The 26,454-nt window shown below is 34.2% G+C and overlaps 1 protein-coding gene across 3 annotated transcripts; it reads right to left on the bottom strand.

Annotated features, from left to right (window-relative positions):
- Window positions 1-2,823: 2,823 nt before the first annotated feature.
- On the bottom strand, window positions 2,824-24,805 carry LOC105344814 (patched domain-containing protein 3). 3 transcript variants are annotated; one of them, XM_011452703.4, is made up of 20 exons: window positions 24,277-24,805; window positions 23,612-23,861; window positions 22,955-23,025; window positions 22,379-22,495; window positions 21,610-21,721; window positions 20,329-20,432; window positions 19,899-20,019; window positions 19,341-19,464; window positions 14,147-14,319; window positions 13,443-13,694; window positions 13,126-13,303; window positions 12,537-12,695; window positions 11,849-11,976; window positions 11,303-11,455; window positions 9,573-9,698; window positions 8,718-8,862; window positions 8,318-8,439; window positions 6,786-6,971; window positions 6,216-6,231; window positions 5,232-5,372 (listed from the first exon to the last, which is right to left on the bottom strand). In XM_011452703.4, exons 1-20 carry the CDS (start codon window positions 24,423-24,425, stop codon window positions 5,365-5,367), a joined length of 2,694 nt encoding a protein of 897 aa, XP_011451005.3. In that variant the 5' UTR covers window positions 24,426-24,805; the 3' UTR covers window positions 5,232-5,364. The 3 variants fall into 3 exon arrangements, with proteins under 3 accessions (XP_011451004.3, XP_011451005.3, XP_019929466.3); XM_011452702.4 differs by lacking the exon at window positions 6,216-6,231 and having other exon boundaries at window positions 2,824-5,372; XM_020073907.3 differs by lacking the exons at window positions 5,232-5,372; window positions 6,216-6,231 and adding an exon at window positions 6,369-6,616.
- Window positions 24,806-26,454: the final 1,649 nt, after the last annotated feature.

The following is a 26,454-nucleotide window of genomic DNA, read 5'->3' as shown; positions in this document are numbered from 1 at the left end:
TCCTCATAACTGCAGAGTATATATTTAACAAAAAATAAGAAATTGAGACACAGGTGGCTAGTATACTTGAATATTCTTGAAAATAGAACGAAAATTATCACGAAAATTAACAAATTCGCCTGTATACCGTTATTCTTTCGTATATGATCAAAGCTAGCAGCTCATCTACATTTACAGGTGCATGTAAAAAAATTTCTTTCAAGTAACTCACAAATGTACGTGCTATATAGTATTCAATTCTTGTCCTGTGTATGAAATCATCCAAAACGCGACCGTAGTCTTGAAATTCACGAAAGATGAAAAAAAAAATCTTCTTCGTAAAAAAAAAAATGCACGACGATAAAAAAAAATTGTTGGTTTCCGATAATCTTTTATTTTTCGAGAACTATTTTTTTTCTGCATAGGCATGTGTTTACTTTCTTTGCGAATCAACAACTCAAAAATATACACTCCCAACTTATGAGTACCAATAAGGATATATCATACACCTGGATAAATAGTCAGACCAACGCAACTTCCGGCTATACCAACGGAAAGTTTGACATAATAATGGCGAATTTCAAAAACAATCCTGTTTTGTCCAAGTTTTATTCTTGAATGAATCACCATGCATCCCTTCATTCACCTGCTTTATTATGTAACCCATATTTTTCTTCTTCATAAGCCTTAAATGGCAATGCTTTAGCGGGAATTTAACATTTACATTTGAAACAACAACCCTATCCTCCAATCTGAGACTAACTTTTTCGGGGGGGGGGGGGGGGTTCCTATCATTTAAGAGGAGTCGATGTTCGTGGCCACTTTAAGATTGTTTTGAGCTTCTTTATAGAGGAAGTGCTCTATATAGAAATATAGGAAAATACCGAAATTTAAAAGGTAAATTATTTGGATTTGTTCTTTACTGAACAATATTTTATAGTTAAACAAAACATTTTGAACAATTTTAGGTAGATCTTGGGGTTAATTTGTTGACGACACAGCTTCCTTAATAACAAGTACTTATTTCTCACTACGAACTAAAAATTCTCGTTGGATTCAGAATTGCCTCATTCGGTATTAATTTCCGAAAAAAGCGCTAAAGACAGATGGCTTCGATCCGGCTATTGTCTTTGAAATGTTCTAATCAATGGAGCACCTATTCAGGCTTAGTACAGGTGAAACTACTGCAGATGTTAGTATTGACATTTTCAGTGGTGACTAACAAAACTTTTTTTCTCCCGTTCAGTTTCTCTAAAGCTATATCCATAATTGATATTTCATCAGAGGAGTGTCATTAATTTGTAAAAATAATCACCAATAAGTACCACGGCATGGGAATACGGAACCCACACGCCATGTGGCTTGCGACACAGGCACATGGCGCGCATGCAAGCCGACTTTGAATAAAACAAAAGCCTTAGTAGTCGCTGGGGCCTCTAAGTCGATTTTGTGGTGTACTGATTACTAGCCCACAGTAAAAAAAAATTCTGCCGGGTTTTCTCTCAAGATTTGTAAATTAATTTTTTTTTTGATGCAATCAGATTTCCTCCCAGAACACCTGAAAACCGTAAAAATCAATTCCAGCACGTGAATTTGCGGGGTCAGGAACCGGTGGCAGACGACCGATATTGACTGAAAGGAACAGTCGCACGTGCAACTGATGCCAAATATATTATTAAAATTTCATGAACAGGTTCAAAGTCAAATATTAGAAGAGCGGACAGCTGCGCTAGCTTTGGGTTGTCGAGATTGACAAGGTTGTGTGTTGAGTAGGGTCTCGCTAATCCATGGATTAATTAATCTACTGATTACCAGATGTCCAAAGACTAAAAGATAGCCAAATGAAACCTTTTGAGTATGAATTGAAACGTGCCTACTCGTTTGAATTGAAGGGGAAACAACTCGCATTGTATAGCTTTGATTTTTCTCCTATTGTATGTACGTAGCAACATGGGGAAGGGGCAAAGGGAAACAGGCATTTTTTCTTGAATTTACATATAAAACAAATCTTAAACGGACCCCACCCCCCACTTCTTTTGTGATTGTGTTAAAAATTGTAGAGATGCCCTCTCCCACTTTCAAACTTCTATGTCAGTTGTATTCCAGATTCTGCTGATGCTAAATTTTCAAATATAAAAATTAATACCTAACACCATGAGCATTCATCCTGTTATTTACTCAGCAAGTCTGAACATCCCGGTATAAAAAAAAGACACCTGGAATAGGACCATTCCCCATCACGGTTTATTAATTTAAAAACAAAGAAATTTTTTTTTTGGTCATCTTCCCTATTGGAAAAGAATTGCCTCTTATATAACCCTTTATATCAAATAAAAGCACAACTTATTTTTAGTACAATAGAGTATATAGAGTAGACAGAATAGTGGGAGAGGGTGGTTCTACATGCAACTAGCCATGTCTATAGCTACCGATCAGACGGCGCAATTAATTAACACATTATGGGAATACTGTCAATGCCTTTACTGTCGGATGACCAGACGACTGAAGGGGCGAGACATCGATTGGGAAAGCGCCGTTACTGTCACACACGGCTATCTGTACTAGATTTCTTCCCAAATCGCTGCTCGCATCATGAAATTCCGCTACTGGCTCAATAAACCTGTCATTGGCCGAGCAGTTCATCTTTTCGGCTGACGTTTATCGGAATTGTTTTCTCCAAGACAAACCAATTTTCCTATATATATTGACATTTGCCATGATATATCTGCATTTTAATAGTTCATTACTATTTCGAAGAGCGTCGAACATAAATATTTTTGGCAATATCAAGCGAGATAACTCTCGGTACCATTTCCCTCGTAAATTGATGATGAAAAAAATCTCAAATAAAACAATTTATTTTTTGTCAAATATTTCAATGCAATACAAAAATTTTCCCCGTGCATCTCGATAGCTGGATTTCAATTGATTGGATGAATTATAACAAATTAAACTGAGTAACACACAAAAAAATCAGAAAGACATGGTAAATGCACTATCTAGTTATGATAGAACTAAAATGCAGAAACAAGCAATTGTAATTCCGACACACATCAATTTCAGAAAACAACACGTTAAAGCGAGCAGTTACATGTACTCTGAATTCTGTCTATTATGCTCTTCAAGAGTTAAAGCACAGTAAGCGTAAAAAAAAATTAACATTGTTGTAAATTACTCCTTTCCTGATAAATTATCTAAACATGTATGTTAATTAATGTAATATAAATGTACGATTCTTATAAAACTCACACTAAATAATAATAAATAAGAGTCAACAGGTTTTACACTGTTACAAATTGTGGAGAATATGACAAGACCCTACGTATAAATGATATATTTGCCATTCGGCCCTCTGACCCCCCTTGCCTTCATAGGTGTTTAATACAGGTGCACTGGGTTGATAAATTGTAAAACAAAAAAGACTGAACAGTCAATAACATATAACACTACATTTAACAAAATGACAGCTCAACTGAACGAAAGTTGATGCTTTATTAATAGAGACAAGAAGAATTGTCGAGGGACATGAGTGGTGAATACATGTATCGGTACATCTTCTGTTAAGTCAATAATGGAATGTCAACTACTGTTAATAAAATGCATATTTCATAAGGTCCACAGCAATTTGTGTCATGATATGTAATATTTTAAAAAAAAAATTAAAAATAAACCAAAATGTCAAAGAAAAATTGTAGAAATTGTAAAGATGCTAGGTATGATCATCATGGATTTGCAACAGAATAAATTATATCAAAGAGAACAAAAATGTCAAAGGAACAAATATATTATCACAGACAGGAAAAAGAGAAACCTTACTAAACTGAAGTATATTGTTAGCATAATATAAAGGGCACAAGGTAATTCATATAAACCACAAAAATAGACTGTAACCAAATTCAGCTAAGACTCCCTCTACAATGATTTTTCTTTTTTTGCGGACTTTAAACCAATCATATCACATGACAGTTTTTTTTTTTTTGAGATCATCCAATGCATTCTAAACACTGAGTACCTGTCATTTAAAAAAAAAACCCCACAAATTAAGAGAAAAAAATTCCATAGGATATGGTTGTAAAGAACTCTTTTGAAATCTGAGGCCCTGTTCAGAGCCACTGATTTCTATAGAAGACTGGTATTCCCATCCTCACAAACCGAAAGGTGACAATCCACTCCTCTCCAAGTGGATCATTCACCAAGGCTAGCAAAGACATACGGAGTTACCAAGATGAAGATTGTCACATTGTAAGAAAAATGAGAAAAAAAGATCACTCACTGGTCTATGAATTGAAGATGAAGGTTGTTATGAAATGATATGTAAAAACTACAGATCAAAATACATATATGCAAAACTTCCAATTTTACTTAGTTAACATACTGAATACCAACAATAATAAAAAATTTCGTAAATAACAGACAAGAACAAAAACAAGCAAAGGGGACATGACATCAAATATTATGCTTGTATTGATAGAGTTATGTAAATATTGAAAACTTCTTCAAGTTACACTTGGTTTTCTTTCTCTGAGTGCAGAATCCAGTTACACTAAAAAATATCTATCTTGTAATTAAAATGAACAACCCTTACTCCTTAAAACAGGGTTGAAGATTGGAGATGAAAGATCTTTTCAATGAATTCCACTTAACTGGTCCAAATTTTGTATATACGGTATAGATGATGTACAATAAACAATTTGCATCCAGATAAATTATAATACTACAAGTATAACATTCAAATGACCAAACAAACTCCCCTTACAGACATCAGACTTTGTGAGATTCATTCTCATTACATGGAACAAGTCTTGGAACTTGAGACTCTTAGATCTTGGGAGATATACATATATGCACAGTAGAGCCATGTTAATCCAGACATCTTTATTCCCAGCCAAATCAACCGGATTAATAAAGCATCCATATAAATAAATATTCTAAAATATCATAAATAAATCCCCTTCCCTTTTGGATGGGGGAAGTTATCAAGATTATTTGTGTCTAGATTAATAAAACCCCACCATATAAATACTATTTAGGAATGTGTGGAAAAGGAAAAAAAAATCTAAACAAATAAATTCAAACATTAGACATAAACCACAATAAATTAACACTGAATTCAAATCAAAATTACTGGCTATATTAGTCATCATTTGGGATTATCAGAAATATTATCACAGTCATCCATGGCAAGATCAAAACTTTCATCACTTTCATGAGCTGACAGGAGTTATCCGCCCATTGGCAATGTGGGCTTTCCCATGCATTTGAGGAGCTTTTCCATTGGCCATTCCCTTGTGTTGGGGGGGAGGAGTGTAATCAGGGGGAGGAATGTATGGTAAATCTGTGTTATTGTAGTCTGGGGGTGGCTCTACTGGTACGCTGTAATGGCCATTACTTTTCTGTAAAAAAAAAAAAGAACATTTGCTTATTTTAACACCTGTATTTTTTGCATTTTAACTATCGGTACAAGACATTCTATTTTATTTTCTTGATTTTTTTTTCCAAAATAAGCAACAAAAATGTTAAATGTGAAGTATCCATAAAAAATGTTGACTTTGAAATTTTCTTTCAATTGAATTTACTTTAATAAAAATTATTGACAAATTTGTTATCAGACTAAATATGTGTAATATCACTGTAACATTAATATAATTCATATTAAGCAAAAGGATTACCGGTACATGTTCAATTAAGTGCTTATATATTCCTCTTTCATATTAAATATGTATTTGCATGATATTTAATTTACATTTTACATGTCTTCAGATTCCAATTCAATTTAAACAAACACCAAAAACTGATGGAAAGGTAGAGAAATTAAAATCATAAAGAGACAGGTAACAGCAGCAAACTAATAAGCATCCCCTGAGGACTATACAAAGCATGGTATTCTTTTGCTTTTCTAACATACTGCGACAGACATTTTCTGTATAATGTTTACTGAAAATATGATTTTAATATGATATCTTTTAGTAATTGAAAAAAAAAATTGGGGCAGATATTTGACCTTATCAAATATAGTTCTTTGAATCAGAGTGGAATCAAATGACCTTGACAAAGGGTCAAGGTACATACTTAGGTTATAAACTTTCTTTCTTGTTGTAATTAATCTTTTCTGTTCTTTATCATATAAAATTATTAAGAATATAAATGATAAAAGCTTGATCATTACAAAAATGATCTTTACAACTTTTTGCTATATCTATAATTGTTAGAATATATATATATATATGCATGTATACCTCTTATTTGCTCATGCTGGGAATGAAATTGATACAATACAATGACAAAATTTAAACAAAATCAAAATGATATATATGAACTTAATTTGAAAATACATGACGAAACCAAAAGCACAATTACATTTAGAGTATACCTCCTTTACCATTCTGGGCAATAGATAAAAAGGAAAAGAATGAAGAATCATTTATTTGCCAGTAAATGCAGGAATCTCATCAAAATATTTGCACATTTATATGTCTAGCAGAGTTTTCAATCAAATATTCTTTCGAAATACTAAAAGCTTGGGAGATGAACACCTAAAGAAAGACTCATCTATGAAGGCAAGAGACCAATGAAGCTGACGGTGCCACCTTAACATCTCAACTCCATATTACTTACTGACTTGAGAAATCCACACCTACTGTTAATTTCAGTACTTTATGAGTCAGCCATCAAACATTAAGTACATGTGCATTTTATGCTAGTTCTACATTAGACTTCTAAGTTTCTACAAAATTGATATTAACATTACATGAATATAGATTTACTTCTACCTGTGCACTGTATTTCTTTCAAAATCTAGCACTTACAGTTGATTTCATGGCTAGATTGTCGTGTCCTTGCAATGAGGAGCTTTTGTTGTTGTCCAAGTCTACATCGTCGCCTTTGTAGCGCCTGTCTGCGGTGGAATAGGCACTCGGTCCGATCCAAGATAACAGGACCGGCAGATAAACAAGACCATGGAATAAACCAAATATCACCACCAAGAAAAAGATCTACAACAAATGGACAGTTATCTTTCAAAATAGCATGTTTTTTTTTTGCCCTCATTAACTGTAAACGTCTTTTTAATTCCAATTGTCTAAAATTTCATGATTTCCTGTGATAGTACCTTTCACGGTGTTCTTAATTTCACGGCCAATTGGTTTCAATTTTAATAAAGATTGAAAAACATTTAAGATATGTTATTAACATATTACCATACATTTTACATAATTTTTCTTTGGAATCCTGTTAGGTCAGTCATAAATCCATTAAAAACTATCAGAAAAATAATTTAAGTATTTTATAGAAGATAATACGCACTATTGTATATTGCGCACCCAAAATTTTGAGCATGAAAATTGGGGAGGGGGGGGGGGGGGGGAGGGGGTTAATCTGTTTAAAAACTGTACGACCTTATAAACAATTAACCTTTAAAATGAACTGCTCAATATGAATGCCAATCGCAAACAACACACAGGGTGTCAGGAATCTATGGAGATGTCCGAAATAATAAGTAGCAATTAGCGCACGTCCTCACAACAATGGCTTTGATAGGGCCGCAGAGCTGAGGGGTGTTAAAAGACAAAGGTAAATCGAATGTTCCGTTGTAATTAGTTGTTTAATTAACATTAATCATACATATTATTTATGCTTGCATTTTTTAAAGTGCTATAATTATGATAGAGAAGTGGTAATTAAGGTTCCACTCATCTACCAGTAATATCTGTAATGGCGGCATACACAGAGATTGAAAATACACATTAAATATTCACGGTGGCTTAATGTTCACTGAAAATTGTCTGACCGTGAACATAGTGAAATTAAAAACAGCGTTATTTTTTCCACGTCTACAGTAATCTCTCATGGTTTAGCAAAAATATGACAACAACTTAAAATTCCATATGTTTATGCAGTGGAAGTGTAAGAAATTAATTCAGATATAATTCTACCTGATCAAATTTCATTTTATATATAAAGACTGATTCTAGTCTTCAGCCAATTGCTACATTGTTAATTCTATCCGCGAGTTTGCAAACTAACCAGAATGAAAGAAGAAAGGAAAAATTCATCTTCCCAAAATCAGCCAGTAAAGAAAGCTATAGACAAAATGCTACTTATTAATATAAGAGACAAACATTTCAAGAGCCATCTGAATTTCATGTGTTGGTATTACAATAAAAATCTGTTTAATGCTAGGTTAAATCTACAGTTGGTGTGCATTTTATTCGGCTAATTTCAACATACATAATTAGACACTCATTATGTGCAACTGCATGTTCATTTGTAGTTCAGAGCAAACAATTATTGAAATACCAGGTAAATGAAAAAAAAACTTTTGGGCTCTGGCCCTACGCACCTGGAAAAATGTGGTAAAGATGTAGCTTTTACTGGCTGCTAACAGGATAAATGCTAAAAATGTGCTAAATCCACCACTGAATACAGGGTTTCCCATCTCCACTAGGGTGGCCTTCACACGCTCTGTAAAACAAAATGTCAAGAAATACATGGACTTAATCAATGCTGTAGATTTCTAATTAAATGCGATGAATTAATTAGTCTCTGCGTAAAATCATGAAAAGCAACCCCCGCAGATTTTGAAATCTCGTTTTTATTTCATATTCATATCTCAATGTGATGTCGATGGCTCAATATGTTCACCTTTTTTCAACCTTTTTTTGCAAACTTTCATGCAGGTTTTTAATAGATAACCGAAATCAGCCAAATTGTCAAAAATGATACATGATGAGTGTGTTTACCATTTCTGTCTCCAACAAAGGTCATAAAACAGTGGCCGATGTGAGCCGAGTAGTCCACGGCCAGACCAATGGCTATCACAAGGTTGATGCAGGACACAATGTTGATGGAGAGGCCCCACAGGTGCATGATACCTGCCACATCAACCTACAAAAGGAGCTTTCAGCTGTCATAAAATGAAAAGAACAAGTGAGCAAGGTCACATGCCCCACACTCCCCCATTACTTGGCAATGCTACACAAAGGAACGGCAGATATAACACAGAATAATTCCATAAAGGGGCATAATTCCCATAAAATAAGGACATAAAAATAAATGTGCACATCTATACTTTTTGTCTTTAACAAACACGAATTTCTAAATTCAGAAATGCCAAAGATTCCATTCAAAATTTATGAAATCTGAATTTCCTTGTAATATGCACACCTACACATTGCACTCTGAATTACTAAAACATTTTAAGAAATTCTATGCAGCAGTTTAAAAGCAGGTCCGCAGACAAACTGCTCATTTCTTCATTCAAAATATGTACATGTATATGACCAAAGGTATGAATTCAAAAGGGCAAAAAATTGATTTCCAAAAAAATTAATGGAATTTGAATTTCCTGGTAATATTTGCACCTGCACGTCGTGTCCTTAGTCCTAATAAATAAAGTGTGAAATTTTGTGCAGCACTTAAAGAGGAGTTGTGCCGACAGAAACACTAAACAGGATTGACGGACTGACTGACTGAATGATGGATGGTGGGTAAAAAAAATAATACCCCTGCAACTTGTTGCAAGGGGTATAATAAGCTCATAAAGAGAGTTAAAGGGGGGGGGGGGGGTAATCAGTTACAAAGAAGACATCTGTTACCAGGGTCATGATGACACAGGAAAAGACAAGCAGGCTGGTCCACAGGTTGGCTATCAGGACCAGAGTGACCACAAACACACAGGCCGCCGCCAGTCCCAAGTTACGGAACAGTTCATTCTTGATCACCTACAAAGAGCAATCAAAGTACTGACGGTTGTTGTTGGGATTCATTATCCATTTAAAAATATTTTTAAAAAATTAACGATAATTATGAATCATCAGGCTTTTCCAACGAAACTTCCAAGCTATAGATTGGAAAACCCCATATGAATCATGTTGTGTAATATTTAAAGATAAAATTAATGCTATCAAACTCTATGATACATATGTATCAGTAATTGAAATATTTGGGGATAACTGGTAATTGTATCCAAGCAATATTGTACTCTGGTGTAGGAATACATACGACCACAAAAAATATTTAAATTGTTTGTACCATTTAAAATCTGACTAAGTTTCCTAGAATAACAATGCTTCACAATACATTACATTGAATTTACCTTGAAAAAAAAATAATGGCTTTGTGTAGCTCAAAAGTCACGATCTATATACCCAATTTTAAATCTATCACTATCCTTATTAAATCTATGCTTAAATGAACTGTTTTTGCTAAGATGCAAAAGTTAGAGGATCAACATTTAAAAACATATACTGTAACATTGTATTCAAATGAAGTAATTTAATCTCTCTAAGCTTGACCATTGGGAAAAACTGTAGACTTACATTCTTGACTTTTTTTTTTTCAAAGGTTATAATATTAAAGATGAAGATACTCATTGTTTAATCTGAGTATGAAATTAATTTTTTTTTATACCGTAAAGTGTTGTGAATAATACACATTTTTTTGGGGGCCAAAATTTGATCAAAAGTGGGGCTACATATTATACATGGGAACAAAATTTTACTCATTTTTTTTCAGAGCACATTTCTGAATACTGTGGGAGTATTACATGTTATGCGAGTTGTGTATGAGTGTACAATGTATACTTAACATCAAGAATATCTTCATTAATATGAATTCTATTTCCAAGTATTAGAATATCAATCCTCTCAGACATGTATTCGCCATTTCATATCCAGACACCTGCTGACTACACGTGGTCCGAAGCATGCACAGAAGCAGTGTCAGAAGCATGCACCTGTCTCGTATTCGACTTCAAAGTTTAATTATGATTTAATTACCTTTCTTTCTAATGTTAATTTAACAACAATAAAAAAACTTTTTGTTGTTTTGGTTTAGATCTGCGAATGTTATTACTTTTTAACACTTTGAATTCTTTATAAGGTATCCACATCAATGACTTTTTCAAAAATCTTGTTTGAATTTTTTTTTACAAAGGAACAGAAGTTTTTTCAAGCATTTTACACCCAACTTTGGAGGTGTGTATTACACACACGTGCATGCTATACACGAGACTTACGATGTAAACATATAATATATGAGCATGTTTATCACTGGAAGTCAGAGTGTTAATTACGATGTTGAATCAGTGCATTCTGACGTCTGTAACTCATTATGTACTCTTTAAATTCAATTGCTCTCAACATCTGCAGATCCATTAAATATTTACTAAAAATATCTATTAATTATCTAATGATTCACATAGAGTAAATGTTTTCAACAATCTCCTTCCAAATTTAGCATTTTTGATGTATTTAAATCCCAGGTGTAGACCATCAAAAATTTAGAAACATGATCAAAATAAATGTTTCTCCATTTGGTATCTTACCTTATTAGTCTGCCATTGTAAATAAAATCGAGCATAAGGGAAACACTCAGACTCTGAGAAAATCCCTTTCACCAAATCAACAACAGAGTCCATAGCAACGATTTCATCAGCGGCCGTATCAAAGGAAATGTGCTGATATGGTATGTTGGTCGTCTAAAAAACAAAGTCTCAGAGATGACAACTTGCAGTTCATAAATGCTACATACATGAAATTGTTAACATTCATGGGGTGTTAGTTTTCGCAATTTTTTTTCACAATGTAATGGAATGTGATCACGGAATCAAATAGGTTTTCCCTCTATTGATAGTTCTGATTAGTGAAGCTGCATTTACAGATATCAATAAGAAATAAGAAAATGAAAAAAATATGCAATTATGGATGTTATCAATGATACTTTTGATTCTCTTTCACTGAAGATCACTTATCATCCACAGTAATACGAACATACTGGCTCTTTCATAGATTAATGCCAGATAATTAAGTACCCAAGAGGATTTTTCAGTTCTACTGGTACCTGTACTATAGTACATATTACATGTACTTACACCAATATCTAGAGTTCCTGTGCTGTTTAAAAACTTTATATAACGCGCATGCCGCTTGCCAGTTACTTCAGTGGTAACAAAGGTATACAAGAGGTCTGCAAAGTCATTCTCTGAGTTTGGATAGTTGTCTACAAGACAATATTAAAAGAATTAAGTAAAAGAACTTGTCAGTCATTAGAACTTGCTTATGATCCTTTAAGTAATTAATATAAAAATACTTTCAAACCAACCAAACAAAATGCTATGTAATTCTGATTTAGGCAGCCAGATCATCATTCTAGTTTCATTATTTCTAAGGTAAAATTTGAGATAGTTGAGTTTATCTTCATTAATTATTGTATCACATTCTTTGCAGGGTATGGTATGAGGTAAAGCTGCACCTCATATCTTCAAAAACACAATTTTAATAAATCTGGTGGTAATTGAAATTACTGTAAATTCTTAATTAAACGCCAGAGATTAATATCCATTTAAAATTGCGAGAAGCACATCTCAGATTTTAAAATCTTGCTTTTATTTTTCAGACAAATGTAAACTGTTTGGAATTATGATTAAAATTCAGCGTTCGGGATTTTATATTCTCGCGATTTGAATCAGATGCAAAACTGTGGAATTAAGTACTCGTGTAAAATAAAGGAATCTGCAGTTATCAACAACAAAACAATTCCATAGATAATGACGTATTTACTTGTTGTCTTTCCCGAGGCCGCTGTAGGGTTGTTATCCAACCAGTCTGTGTAGGATTTGAACCAGCTGTCCACTGAACCATTAGTGATGTACTGATTGGAGGACAAGGTGGTGTTTAAAAGTTCAAATCTAGACCTAGATCCATGGTAGTCAATATTCTCTGAAGAAATAAAGTTAAAACAGACATTTATACATGTATACTTTACATTTTTAAAAAAATTTGGTTTAAAAAACTTTTACCCATTGATAATTCTAATATACAAAAGTTTTAATGTTTTAAAAATGTGTACATAATGACACTTATAATGACATGGATAAGAAAGTCAACAAATAATCATTACACTTCAAAATGGTTTTAAATTTTAAAACACTTATTATATTGAATAAAAAAAAAATACTGTGGATTCATAAGAATTAATAGTGGCTCCATTTTCAAGGATCCCATGAGTAATTTTCTCTCCCATGAAAGGAAATCCACAACTAGTCATGAAACACAGTCTTTTCACAAACACCAAGAGAATCCAAAAGTTTTGGCCCATATGAATTTAAATGATTCCTCAGCTAAACGTTATAACATTGTCCCCACTTACTGCAGTAGACGCCACCAATGGCTCCCCCTCCCGGGAAATATTTGTCTTTCATCTCGTTGAATTCGTGTGCATAGGAGTCGGACGGGAAGAACCAGTTGTCGTTGTAGTCTTGTTTGAGGTTGACAAATCCCCAGATGTTCAGTCCCAACAAACCCACGCTGATCACCACAACCACTATCTACAATCAAAGTACTGAGATTACAGACAGGCCCAAGCTCGTCATGATGTGTTCACAAAGCAACTTCATCCCTGCTTACACAAAATCACTGTCTTAACATGCTTTGTTAACACTGAACTTCAACCATATAAATATTCACCTTAACAGGTAGTTTCAATATGAGTTTGGAGTAGTATTTGCGTAGGAATATGTTGAAGTTGTTCCTCTGACTGCATTTGTTGGGTTTGTAATCTGGCTTGTGCTTATAACAACAGATGCAGGCATTTCGGCCCTGCTCAGTTCTCTGTATGTCAAGTGTGAAGCAAGCCAGAAAGAAGGTGATGGACAGGGAAAACAGACCAAGGATACCAAGGCAGGAGAAAATGCAGAATGATTTCAAAGCTGGTAAAGTCTGCAAAATATCATTATAAAACAAATTATACATATCATTGTTCATGCAATCATAAGTGATGCATAAAAGCAAGAATATGCATATAATCCATTAGAGATTTAACTTAAATTACTCAAGTTTACAATTTTACTATAGTTTTCAAAAATGTCAAAAATGGCACATTAGTATGACCTACGTATTATTAAATTTACATAATGTATATAGGGTTATTCTAGCTCCATGTAATTTTTACCCTTTTACACTTGCAGTTTCGCCCCATCTTGAATTCACCTAGACACAGGTACATTTAAAGAAAGATAATTTGAGACATTGGATTTCGTCCAGTCTTAAATATGCCCAATGAAAACGATGGCAAATAAAACGGGGGCAAATATTTCCTTGTATACAGTAGTACATTATTATTGATTTCGTGTCAGTTCTCAAGATTTTTAGTTTGAATAATCGACACTCACAGTTGTTGCCCCAATTCCAAAAGCCAGGATATCAGTGACTGAGGTGACCAGAATGGACACCCCTGCATGTCTCAGTAGTTTCCCCATCCTCTGGGTCAAGGGCAAACTGAGTTCATGGTGACTGAGGCTCTGATAGGACCCGACAACAACGAACATGTCGTCTACCCCAATACCTGCAAATCAAAGAGTAAAATATCAGAAGATATTATGCTCATTTCTTATGGAGTTAAAGCACCAGTATGGCAAAGTAAGCTCACAATGAAAAGTGCTACAGTGCATGTTTGGAGAGGAAACAAGAGGCCCATGGGCCACATCGCTCACCTGAGGAACAATAGGTATGATAAAATCAGCTTAATGGAGTCATAATACAAACTATCTGGACAATGTACATTGTTATATTCAGTAGTATATTCTCCCTATATAACTCTATATAGATGAATAGTCAATAATTGTAATATTAGCTCGTCCGAAAAATATTGACCGGTCAATATTTTTTTGATATTGACCGGCTAGGAATAATATCTCGAGAACATTTCCTGTATTTCAAATAATCGCCTCTGATTTGTTGCTTTGTAAACGATGACGTAAATAACTCATCGCGACTCCAAAACAAGGTGACGTCATAATAGACAGTCATGCAGTCAAGGCAAGTAAACAACGGACGCGCAATGCGACGGTTTGCTATCATAAAAGATATAAGGATTTGCGAATTACTGTGAAGTAAAATCAAGTAAAACATCAATGTGTTAATTCTTACGGTCGGCGGAATATCACCAGTGACCGTTTGATGCTGAGTATATTTTGGAAATGAACTTTGCACAAAATTGAATTCGTGAATTCTTTGTTGAGCTGAGAAAATTACGGCTGTTTTTAATTATTTTCTTAAATTTTGGTTTGTTTCTTCATATAACAAAACAAATGTTGACTGTGTTTTCGAGCAACATTGATTATATTAGCCCCCTTGGGACGAAAATATTGCCCTCCGCTTCGCGTCGGGCAATATTTCGTCCCTCGGGGGCTAATATAATCAATGTTGCCCTCAACCCCAGTCAATATTTGTATAATAATACATGTTGATCCTGTATAAATAAAATCCATTTTCCCCTGGATATTCTTATGTTTATAATCATTAGTCCCTTTTCTAACAGGACGATTTTATAGTCATATCATATGTTGAGTATTGCAGTTCTCAAAAAGATCCTTAACAATTGTTTATATATGGAATATAAACGTACATAAACTCTGAACCTTCTTGTGAGGCCAAAGAATTGTCCTGGGGCCAAAGTCTTAACAATTATAAAGAATCATCTGGCTGATTAGTTTCTGAGAAGAAGATTTTTAAAGATTTACCATATATATTCCTTTGTTAAACTTTGAACCCCCATTGTGGCCCCACCCTACCCCTGGGGATCAGGATTTTCACAACTTTGAATTTACACTACCTGAGGACGCTTCCACACAAGTTTAAGCTTTCCTAGCTGATTAGTTTCTGAGAAGAAGATTTTTAAAGATTTACCATATATTATACATATATTACATGGCTTCGAGGGCGACATACCAGAATATTTGCCCCGAGGTGACAGGAAAGCCCTGGAGTGTTATGTCGCCCGATGCCGAAGGCAGAGGGCGACATAACACTCCAGGACTTTCCTGTCAACGAGGGACAAATATTCTGGTATTGTTGCCCGAGAAGACATGTAATATATGTTATATAACATTTTTCAACAAATCAAACTCGGGTTATCAACATATTTATTTAATTCACAAGAGTATTTAATGGCACATGTTCATATTTAGTCAATGTACAATGTAAAACGTCAAGTAATACGCTGATCATTGATTCTTAATCAATAATAATGATAGTTCCTCTGAATTTAGATGAACAAACCGCAGACGTTGGCCTGACATGTTTAAAATTCGCTGATCTGTTTACGTTTGCATAGCAACTGGCTCGCTGAGTTTCGAACCCGACGTAATAAATATGCAGAATTCTTGCACGCGAAGGTGATATTACAGTTTCGGGAGGGCAATATAACTATTTCCTGTGAAATATAACTGTTTCCGGGAGGGCAATATAACTGTTTCCGGTGTGATTCAGCAATTTTCAGGGCATAGTAATAAAATTATCTCATTTGTGACATAACGAGAAAACTTATTCAAAAATGTTATATATTCCTATGTAAAACTTTGACCTTCCATTGTGGCCCCACCCTACCCCCGGGGGTCATGATTTTCACAACTATGAATCTACACTACCTGATGATGCTTCCATACAAGTGTCAGCTTTCCTGGCTGATTAGTTTCTGAGAAGAAGATTTTTAAAGATTTACTCTATATATTCCTATGTAAAACTTCGATCCCCCATTGTGGCCCCACCCTACCCCCGGGGGTCATGATTTTCACAACTTTGAATCTACACTACCTGAGGATGCTTCCACACAAGTGTCAGCTTTCCTGGCTGATTAGTTTCTGAGAAGAAGATTTTTAAAGATTTACTCTATATATTCCTATGTAATAAAACTTCGACACCTCATTGTGGCCCCACCCTACCCCCGGGGGTCATGATTTTCACAACTGTGAATTTACACTACCTGAGGATGCTTCCACACAAGTTTCAGCTTTCCTGGTCTTATGGTTCATGAGAAGAAGATTTTTAAAGATTTACTCTATATATTCCTATGTTAAATTTCGACCCCCAATTGTGGCCCCACCCTACCCCCGGGGGTCATGATTTTCACAAATTAGAATTTACACTACCTGAGGATGCTTCCACACAAGTTTCAGCTTTCCTGGTCTTATGGTTCATGAGAAGAAGATTTTTAAAGATTTACTCTATATATTCCTATGTAAAACTTTGACCCCCCATTGTGGCCCCACCCTACCCTCGGGGGTCATGATTTTCACAAATTAGAATTTACACTACCTGAGGATGCTTCCACACAAGTTTCAGCTTTCCTGGTCTTATGGTTCATGAGAAGAAGATTTTTAAAGATTTACCCTATATATTCCTATGTTAAATTTCGACCCCCCATTGTGGCCCCACCCTACCCTCGGGGGTCATGATTTTCACAACTGTGAATTTACACTACCTGAGGATGCTTCCACACAAGTTTCAGCTTTCCTGGTCTTATGGTTCATGAGAAGAAGATTTTTAAAGATTTACTCTATATATTCCTATGTTAAATTTCGACCCCCAATTGTGGCCCCACCCTACCCCCGGGGGTCATGATTTTCACAAATTAGAATTTACACTACCTGAGGATGCTTCCACACAAGTTTCAGCTTTCCTGGTCTTATGGTTCATGAGAAGAAGATTTTTAAAGATTTACTCTATATATTCCTATGTAAAACTTTGACCCCCCATTGTGGCCCCACCCTACCCTCGAGGGTCATGATTTTCACAAATTAGAATTTACACTACCTGAGGATGCTTCCACACAAGTTTCAGCTTTCCTGGTCTTATGGTTCATGAGAAGAAGATTTTTAAAGATTTACCCTATATATTCCTATGTTAAATTTCGACCCCCCATTGTGGCCCCACCCTACCCTCGGGGGTCATGATTTTCACAAATTAGAATTTACACTACCTGAGGATGCTTCCACACAAGTTTCAGCTTTCCTGGTCTTATGGTTCATGAGAAGAAGATTTTCAAAGATTTTCTCTGTATATTCCTATGTAAAACTTCGACCCCCCATTGTGGCCCCACCCTACCCCCGGGGGTCATGATTTTCACAAATTAGAATCTACACTACCAGATGATGCTTCCACACAAGTTTCAGCTTTTCTGGTCTTATGGTTCATGAGAAGAAGATTTTTGAAAATTTCTCGAAAATTTTCATAAATTCCTAATTATCTCCCTTTGCAAAAGGGCGTGATCCTTAATTTTCACAAATTTAAATCCCCTTAGGCTAAGGATGCTTTGTGCCAAGTTTGGTTGAAATTGGCCCAGTGGTTCTTGAGAAGATGTTGAAAATGTGAAAAGTTTACAGACAGACGGACAGACAGACAGACGGACGGACAGACGGACAGACGGACGACAGACAAAATGTGATCAGAATAGCTCACTTGAGCTTTCAGCTCGGTGAGCTAAAAATGATATAATTATCGATTATCTGTACAATATACCGTAAAGTCTCCTGTATATCCCATGTATAACATGCACCCTTAAAGTTGGGTGTAAAATGATGAAAAAAACCCTGTTCCTATTTATAATATGCATCCAAAAAAATAAAAAAGAAATTTTCAATCAAGATTATTGAAAAGCCATTGTACTGAATGTTTTAATAATGTAATAAAAGTGATTAAAAATAATATAGTTTGAAGATCCAAACCAGACAACAACTAAAAAAAAGATTTAATTGATCAATTAGAGTCCAATTCTTTGATTGTTGTTAATAAAACATTATGAAAAAACGTTTGTATGACGTATATCCTCATTATCAAGTAGTACCAATGATTGGTCTATTTTTAACAGGCAGTAACATTTAATTGCCTTACCGGGGAAAGAAAATAATTCATATCAAATCATAATAATTGCTAATTTTCCTCCACTTGATTAACCTTTAAAGTCAAACATGAGACAGGTGCATGCTTATGACACAGGGAATTGTTTATTAAACATTGATCAACTGCCAAGTCAACAGGTGGCTGGTTACGTGTATGTAATGGCAAATACCGGTACACTGGCGAGAACTTGTTTGATGCAAGGAACAGCGGTCAGAGTGAATGAATACTTAATATATGGATATTATAAAATTAAAGAATAAGGTATTTCTGACAAAGTAAGTTTAGTTTACACTCGTAAAACTTGCATGACACGCAACATCGGCAGTCTTGCTCCCGAGGTATCCTGAATCACGGCATTAAAAAATTGGGTAAAGTTTTGTTCTTCTGTATAACCGCACCCCCCACGTTTGATTAAATTTTGGCTGAAATACAGTGCATGTTATACACAAGACTTTACGGTATCACAAATTTATTCAATTCACTTATTTACGAAATAAAAGATAATACATAGTAAACACTCACATAATGTTTATTGTCCAATTAGTATGGAATGTATTAAAGACTTCTTTTAGGCCTGCCTCTCTCTCTCTCTCTCTCTCTCTCTCTCTCTCTCTCTCTTAGTTTCCAAACTATTCTAGATGTCTAAGTGTATATTAATTTATTTATTTATGGAAAAAATACACTCACCAAGAAGTAAAAAAGGCAAAATGGAGTGAAGAGGTCCGTACTCCCATCCTGCAGCACTGGACAAGCCGAACGAGAACCCCAGGGACATTCCGATCACTATTATACCGGCCAGGGACAATCCCACCTGGTCAATAGCAGAGATTGACATTACATCAACTGTGTAATCTATGTTGTGTTTATTTAAATACTAGACAAGGAATAAAACTGCAGTTTTAGGAGGACATCATTAAGGTACCTCTTAACGCACAGACATATACATCTTATGACACTGCGTCACAAGTTTGCATCTATCGATTTGTTTGAATAGCAACCTAAGTGGTTAAAGTCTAGGGCTTTTGAACCATAGATCGTGAGTTTGAATCCACCTTGGACTTTTGTTCACATTTACAGAATTAATTTTTTTTGGCTATTTGACTATGACATGTATACTTCTTAACAATCATGCTATCAATCATAATCAAAGTTATTTTCTGCAGATTTGAGAAACAACTTCAAGGTGCAGTGAGCTACCTCAATTTTTAAAGGAATTTTGAGCCTTACAAAACTATTGTATCTTACCCTTTGTTCTACGCAGTTGAGTCTTCCAAAGACAATAAACAGGTATATGATGACCAGGAGGTAGCCGACTGAGAGCAGATTGACGTCCTTACGTATGGTGTCCCCAGCTTCGTCACTACGGCTGTTATACAGAGAAAATGGACAATAAGTGTACGGTACATATAACATTTTTATAAATAAAATTCTACATGTACATATCTTAAACTAAACATTTAATCACAACCCATCAATAAACCAACATGCACACATAGAAATGCTACCATATCTCCCCCTCCACAACAAGCTGCACAGGCCGATAATAAGATTTTCAAAAATTTCTATTACCCTAGGATTTTTTTCTTTTCAATGTTTTTTAAGGGAGACTACCAGTAAAAGAAGTCCAACATACATCAATCACTCCTGAATGTTACAGGCAGAGACACTCTCTTACCTCCTTGTGGCAAAATAATAGGTCTTGTCAATGCCAGCAAATCCCTGTTCAGCTCTGTCCAAGGCCAGCTGTTCCCAAGCTTCGGCAATACTTTTGTCATCCGGCTAAAAAGAAGATGCAATCGTGTTTGTTGACTTCTTATTAAAGTTTTCTGAATAAAGTTATAGTTAAGTATACACGTATAACTTTCAAAAATTAAATATACTGTATGATCAAAGAAAGATAACTGTCTCTCTCATTTTGAAACGATTTTTAAGAGGGCTCGATGGTAGTGGCCATTTTCAGACTGAATTGATCTTCTTTATGAGAAGAGCTCTATATAAAAATAAAGGAAAATACTCAAATAGAGAAGGTAAAACACATGGACTTCTGTCATTACTAAACAATTGTTTATAGCTATACAAATCATATCTCAAAACTTTCGGTAGATCTGATGGTTAATTTGTTGACCATCCAGCCGAGATTTCTTTAACATAAATTAACATTACAATTACCTAAGATAAAATTATTTTATTAATAAACATTACAATTACCTAAGATAAAATCATTTTATTAATAAACATTACAATTACCTAAGATAAAATCATTTTATTAATAAACATTACAATTACCTAAGATAAAATTATTTTATTAATAAACATTACAATTACCTAAGATAAAATCATTTTATTAATAAATTAACATTACAATTACCTAAGATAAAATGATTTTATTAATAAATTAACATTACAATTACCTAAGATAAAATGATTTTATTAATAAATTAACATTACAATTACCTAAGATAAAATGATTTTATTAATAAATTAACATTACAATTACCTAAGATAAAATTATTTTATTTATAAATTAACATTACAATTACCTTAGAAAAAAATCATTTTATTAATAAATTAACATTACAATTACCTAAAATAAAATTATTTTATATTAATAGGTGTAAATAGAAATCATTGAGACGGTGACACCTTTATAAAGGAAATTAAGATAAAAAGGAATTGGATTTGATCTTAACTTCTGACTAGGAGGTTTCAGTCTATGGTTGAAGAATAAAGCTATAGATCACTATAGGGTGCCCTCAAAACTGAACTCTAGTAGATATACCTTTCATATATAGTGAAGATGAGGGAAAATAAAATATAATTTATCTAAAGCTATAATGTCTGTTCTGACAAAACAATACAGAAATTGAAAGAAAGAGTTGAATTTGTTTCTTCGTAAATTTTAGCCCATAACAAATTAAGGCAAATGAAATTATATGCTGAAGCAATTGCCACCTACTGTGTTGATGTAGAATGTCATTATGGCAGCCTTTGCTGAAGAAATCGTAGATCCAGACATTGATCTCTCTCCCAGAACCTTCGTAGCCTCCCAGGGAGATGAGTACATAGGGCTGAAAGTAATATGTATAACCATATTCCTTTTGGCCAATTTGTAAATGCGTAGTTTTAAAGGTAGGATGTTATGAATTACATGTATTCTTATACAAAAAATGTTCCACTTACAGGGTTGTCTCTAAAAATTGAAGTAGAAGGGAGAAATAAAAAAGTAGAAGGGGATCTGGAGGTCTACCTTATAGCTAGATTGTATTAAATGCAATAATAGCCGGGTAATTACGTCACTTTAGGCGGGGAAATTCCCCGCCTCCCGGGTCTTAGAGACAACCCTGACTTATCTAAAATGCCAAATTGGCAAAACCATTCCAAAATAAATTCAAAACAAAAATAATCTTGTAAAATGTAATGGTACATATCTGAAAGGAACAAAATGTTAAGCAGCTTAAGGTATACGTCCATATTAAGACCTAATTTTTCTAACCTTGAATATCCATCGTGTATTAGATACTCTGATATCAATTCAAAGTATTTCAGAGTAGAAAAAGATTTATGAGAACTTTTCAAAAATATTAGTAGTAACTAATCAATGAAGATTCCTTTAAGGTCTATTTTTTAAAATGAAAAAGTAAATACTAAGAATATCAATAAATGCTTTGGTGGAAAGATGTATTTAATCTTTAGGTAATGGATATCTGTTACTATCTTCCATTTACCTGGTAGTAATGCTGTTCACATCTGTTTGTATTTTCCCGTCTGAGAGACCTGAGATGGTGCCACTATCATATGACCACAGCTCCAGTACACTGGTCACCAAGCAGTTTCCGCCAGACCTACAGTGGATGAATTCGTAGCATGTTTACTGGCAATTCCTCATTCACTAATAGTGAATGCGGAATTGCCAGTTTTTAGCATACGCTTTGCTAATTATAAACTAGAATAATCATTTAACATGTTATCATAACATTTGGGTATCTTATGACAAATATTTTTCATTTAATGGAGAGAACTAATATAGGCTATTATTTTGCCTGCTGTTCAATCCATATTCATTTAAGATACTTGTATGTCCTGAATAAAAAAAATCTTAAACTAAAAAACAGCTAATTTTCCCATCAACATGATCAATACATGTATGACTGAGCTAATCATCTACACTAGGAGGGACAAAAATCAATGGTCATTTGCACTGTGTATCGTACATGTATCTTGACAAATAATGCAGTTAATCATGTTGGGAAAAGGAATAGATTATGATATGAAGACCAGTTGCAGCTGGCACCTGTACTTACGTAAGGCAAATGGAGGAAAAGTTGGTAGAACCAGAGTTAATATTCATGATAGCATCATAGGCATCATAAATCTGAAAATTAAATATTGGTATCAGAGTTTCACTTCTTACTTTTTAAATAAGGATTAATTGATTTGGCAATGAGAATAACATTTTGAATTTCGTACAAAAATTTTTTGACACAGTTAGATAAACAAAAATTATTTTAGATTCTAAACTGTGAAGAATTAGATATATTAAACTCTGTTGGTAAATTTTTACAAAAGGCATTGCCTTAATTTGTATTTCCTATTCAAATATTGGTTTTTTATTTTTCAATCATATGATAAACTATTTCAAATTTGTATGTGCATTTGTATCTTGACATATTTATGTATGGTGTTTAACATAAATATATAGAAGACACTATATTGAATGTATGGAAACATACATAATTATACATATATATATACATATATACTATTTAATTGTTCATGTCTGTCATAGTTCTTTAAATCATCCAGCTCTTTCCCTCTTGTATATGTTTATTGAATGTTTTATGTTCATTGGATATTGTATGTCAACAGTCTTCATGTTGCCCCTTGAGGGCCCTTAATTGGTTAATAAAGAAATTGAAATTGAAATTGAAATTGGTATATACATCAATTATCTGATTTACCTTCTGTGTAGTAGCTGCACTCATGACATTACTTGAGACGAATATAAGGTAGAAAAACCTAGTTGTGGACGGATAGACACTTTCGACATATCTCTTATGGGCGAGGAAATCCGAGTCTGCTGGGACCCAGATCACACTATTGTCATTTGTCTCCGTAAAATTTACTCCTGCTCCAATACAGAAGAGGCCAGTAATGATGACCGAGATAAGAATAGTCTTCCATGGGTGTGTGCTCACAAAAACTCCAATCCTGAAAGCAAAAATATCAAAATAATTGCAAATCACTTCCTGTTATACTTTTACTTTAAATTATATTAGATAAATGTTTCTCCCTCCTATGAATTGGTTTAAAAGTTAAGAGTCTGACCTGTAATAATATTGTTCTGATTTATATAGTAAACGTCAGATTGCACAATGAAATACATGCATGCCATTAATTAAAAATTATAAAGATAACATAATAATTAATACATACATAAAACCAAATTTGCATTTTTGTTCACCCTTGAATTTCCCTCCCCCAACCCCACCCATTTCAAACCATCTTGTAGCATTTAGAAATAAAATTGTGATATTTATGATTAATTGTTCTTTTAACCCTATTATAACACACGCATGTAAACAAGTAAACATCAGACCATAGCACTCGTGAAAATCGCTCTTACTTCTCGAACCCGGTTTCAAAGAACCAGATAATTTTATTGGCTATCCTCTGTAGAATATTTGGCTTCTTTTCATCATCCTTTGATGAGGGTACGCGCCCATTGCTGGATGCATGCCCATTCATCTCCGGCTTTTCAGGATGACCATTCATTCTGAAAGCACTCTCCTTTACAATTACCCTCTCTCTGATTCAGATCTCTCCCTGGTCCACACAGACTATCGCCCTGCTGTCGTTCACAAATGTCACTAAACTCCCTGTACGAATGCAGCGAATCCTGTCCGGGTACTAGAGTACTTTAGGGTAGTGTCGGGTAACGAATGTTTTTTCATAACCGTTAACAATCCGTCACGTGTATTTTGGATTTTTAAGTTGCATAACGAACAAAAGAACAACCCCTCTCTTTAAACAGCCCAATCGTATATCCACTCAGAACCACAGGTACAAAAGGTTGCCGTCGATCAATAATCCGTCACGTGTATCAACACGGTACGGGGTACATATACGTCCGGGTTATTTATAGCCCTCTCTGAATGGGTATCACTAATAACCGTAAAACCACTTGCTGTGCACAAGTGTGCCACACAGACTAGCTTCATTTGACACGAGACAGGAGACAAATGAAAATTTAAAAATATAAAAAAAAAATAGGGTAAAACAATACAACTGTATCCCAATAAAAATTTTAATTAGGCCGAAGTTTCTCTATCTTGTGTTTTGTGCATGCATTTTAAATGAAGCCCAATGCAATATTCAGCAATGCATTACCCTTCATAAATAAGTATTCACTTTGTTGATTTATTCACATTCTTCAATTCTTCAAGTAAACAATCAAAATAATTTCTAAAATATGCGTGTAATACAGTTTCATCTTAAAATTAGAAGAATAACCTTTCATATCGTACGCATATTGTAGAAAAATAAATCAAGGGGAAACCCATTTCTGAACATTGCTAAACTTCTCCTCTACTTTATTTTGATAAAAGACACGTACATTCAATTATTCTTTCAGTTTTACAAGCTGGTTTTGAAAATTAAATTTAAGTGTAAAATTTTCCTCAATGAAATAAACAAAATCTTTATATGTATACCAGCAACAATTTCAAAACATAAAATTAACAACCATGTAACACAAGTTAAAATGGTAAGAATTGGAGAAGATAGGAAGATAGATCTTGCTGGAAGATATGATCCTTTGCAATACTAAGTATGCTACATTAACAAGGAGTATCAACTTCGAACATAGCAAGGAGATTTAGTGCTACAAGATTTAGAACTTAATTGATCTTTATACTGTTATAGCTATATGAAGTACTGAACATATTTTTTAAAATACTGTTATTTCTTCGTCTTTTTTAGAAATATAAAGAAAAACAAGAGGCCCAGGGGCCACATTGCTCACCTGAGCCTTAACTCTGATCAAATTAACATTACTGTATCAAAATCAAAAAATCTTTACAACTAAGTACAGTAGATCTTGCTTTAAAAAAAAAAATTGAAAATCTGCCAATTTTTATCCACATCTTTTTTTTTGGTAAATACCAAGCCCCTTTTGTTGTTGTACCTCTAAGAAGATTTTTCTCTAATCCTATATACCCCCCCCCCCCATTTTGTGACCCCACTTTTCTCTAGGGAATCATGGTTTCATCAAACTTAAATCTGCATAACCTGAGCTTTCACACAAAGTACTGAGTTTTGGACTGAAAACTTTCCAAGAATATTTTTAAAGATTTTCTCTATATATTCCTATGTAAAAATTCAACCCACCATTGCGGCCCCGCCCTACCCCCAGGGACTATGATTTTACAAACTTGAATTTACACTACCCGAAGATGCCTCTACACAAGTTTAAGCTTTTCTGACCAAATAGTTTTTAAAAAGAAGATTTTTAAAGATTTTCTCTATATATTCCTATGTAAAAATTCATCCCCCATTGTGGCCTCACCGTACCCCGGGACTATGATTTAAACAAACTTGAATCTATATGATCTGGGGATGCTTCCACTCAAATTTGGGCTTTCCTGGCCTTATAGTTTTCATCAGAAGATTTTTAAAGATTTTCGATTTATATAAAAATTTATCCCCCAATGTGGCCCCGCCCTACCCCCAGGGACCATGATTTGAACAAACTTGAATCTACACAATCTAAGGATGCTTACAAGCCAATTTGAGATTTCCTGGC

The sequence above is a fragment of the Magallana gigas genome, chromosome 7, assembly GCF_963853765.1.
Source record: "Magallana gigas chromosome 7, xbMagGiga1.1, whole genome shotgun sequence".
Classification (NCBI taxonomy): Eukaryota; Metazoa; Mollusca; class Bivalvia; order Ostreida; family Ostreidae; genus Magallana; species Magallana gigas.
The sequence above is the reverse complement of the archived record's forward strand: the minus strand, read 5'-3'. Positions and strand labels throughout refer to the sequence as shown.

What these genes read in the sequence shown, in the direction of transcription:
- LOC105344814 (XM_011452702.4), bottom strand. Translation starts at nt 24,425, where the DNA reads ATGAATGGTCATCCTGAAAAGCCGGAGATGAATGGGCATGCATCCAGC. An exon ending in TTTGAAACCGGGTTCGAGAA is followed by an intron (nt 23,862 to 24,276) that starts GTAAGAGCGATT and finishes TTTTGCTTTCAG; the next exon opens with GATTGGAGTTTTTGTGAGCA. An exon ending in TTGGAATTGGGGCAACAACT is followed by an intron (nt 13,695 to 14,146) that starts GTGAGTGTCGAT and finishes GATATTTTGCAG; the next exon opens with ACTTTACCAGCTTTGAAATC.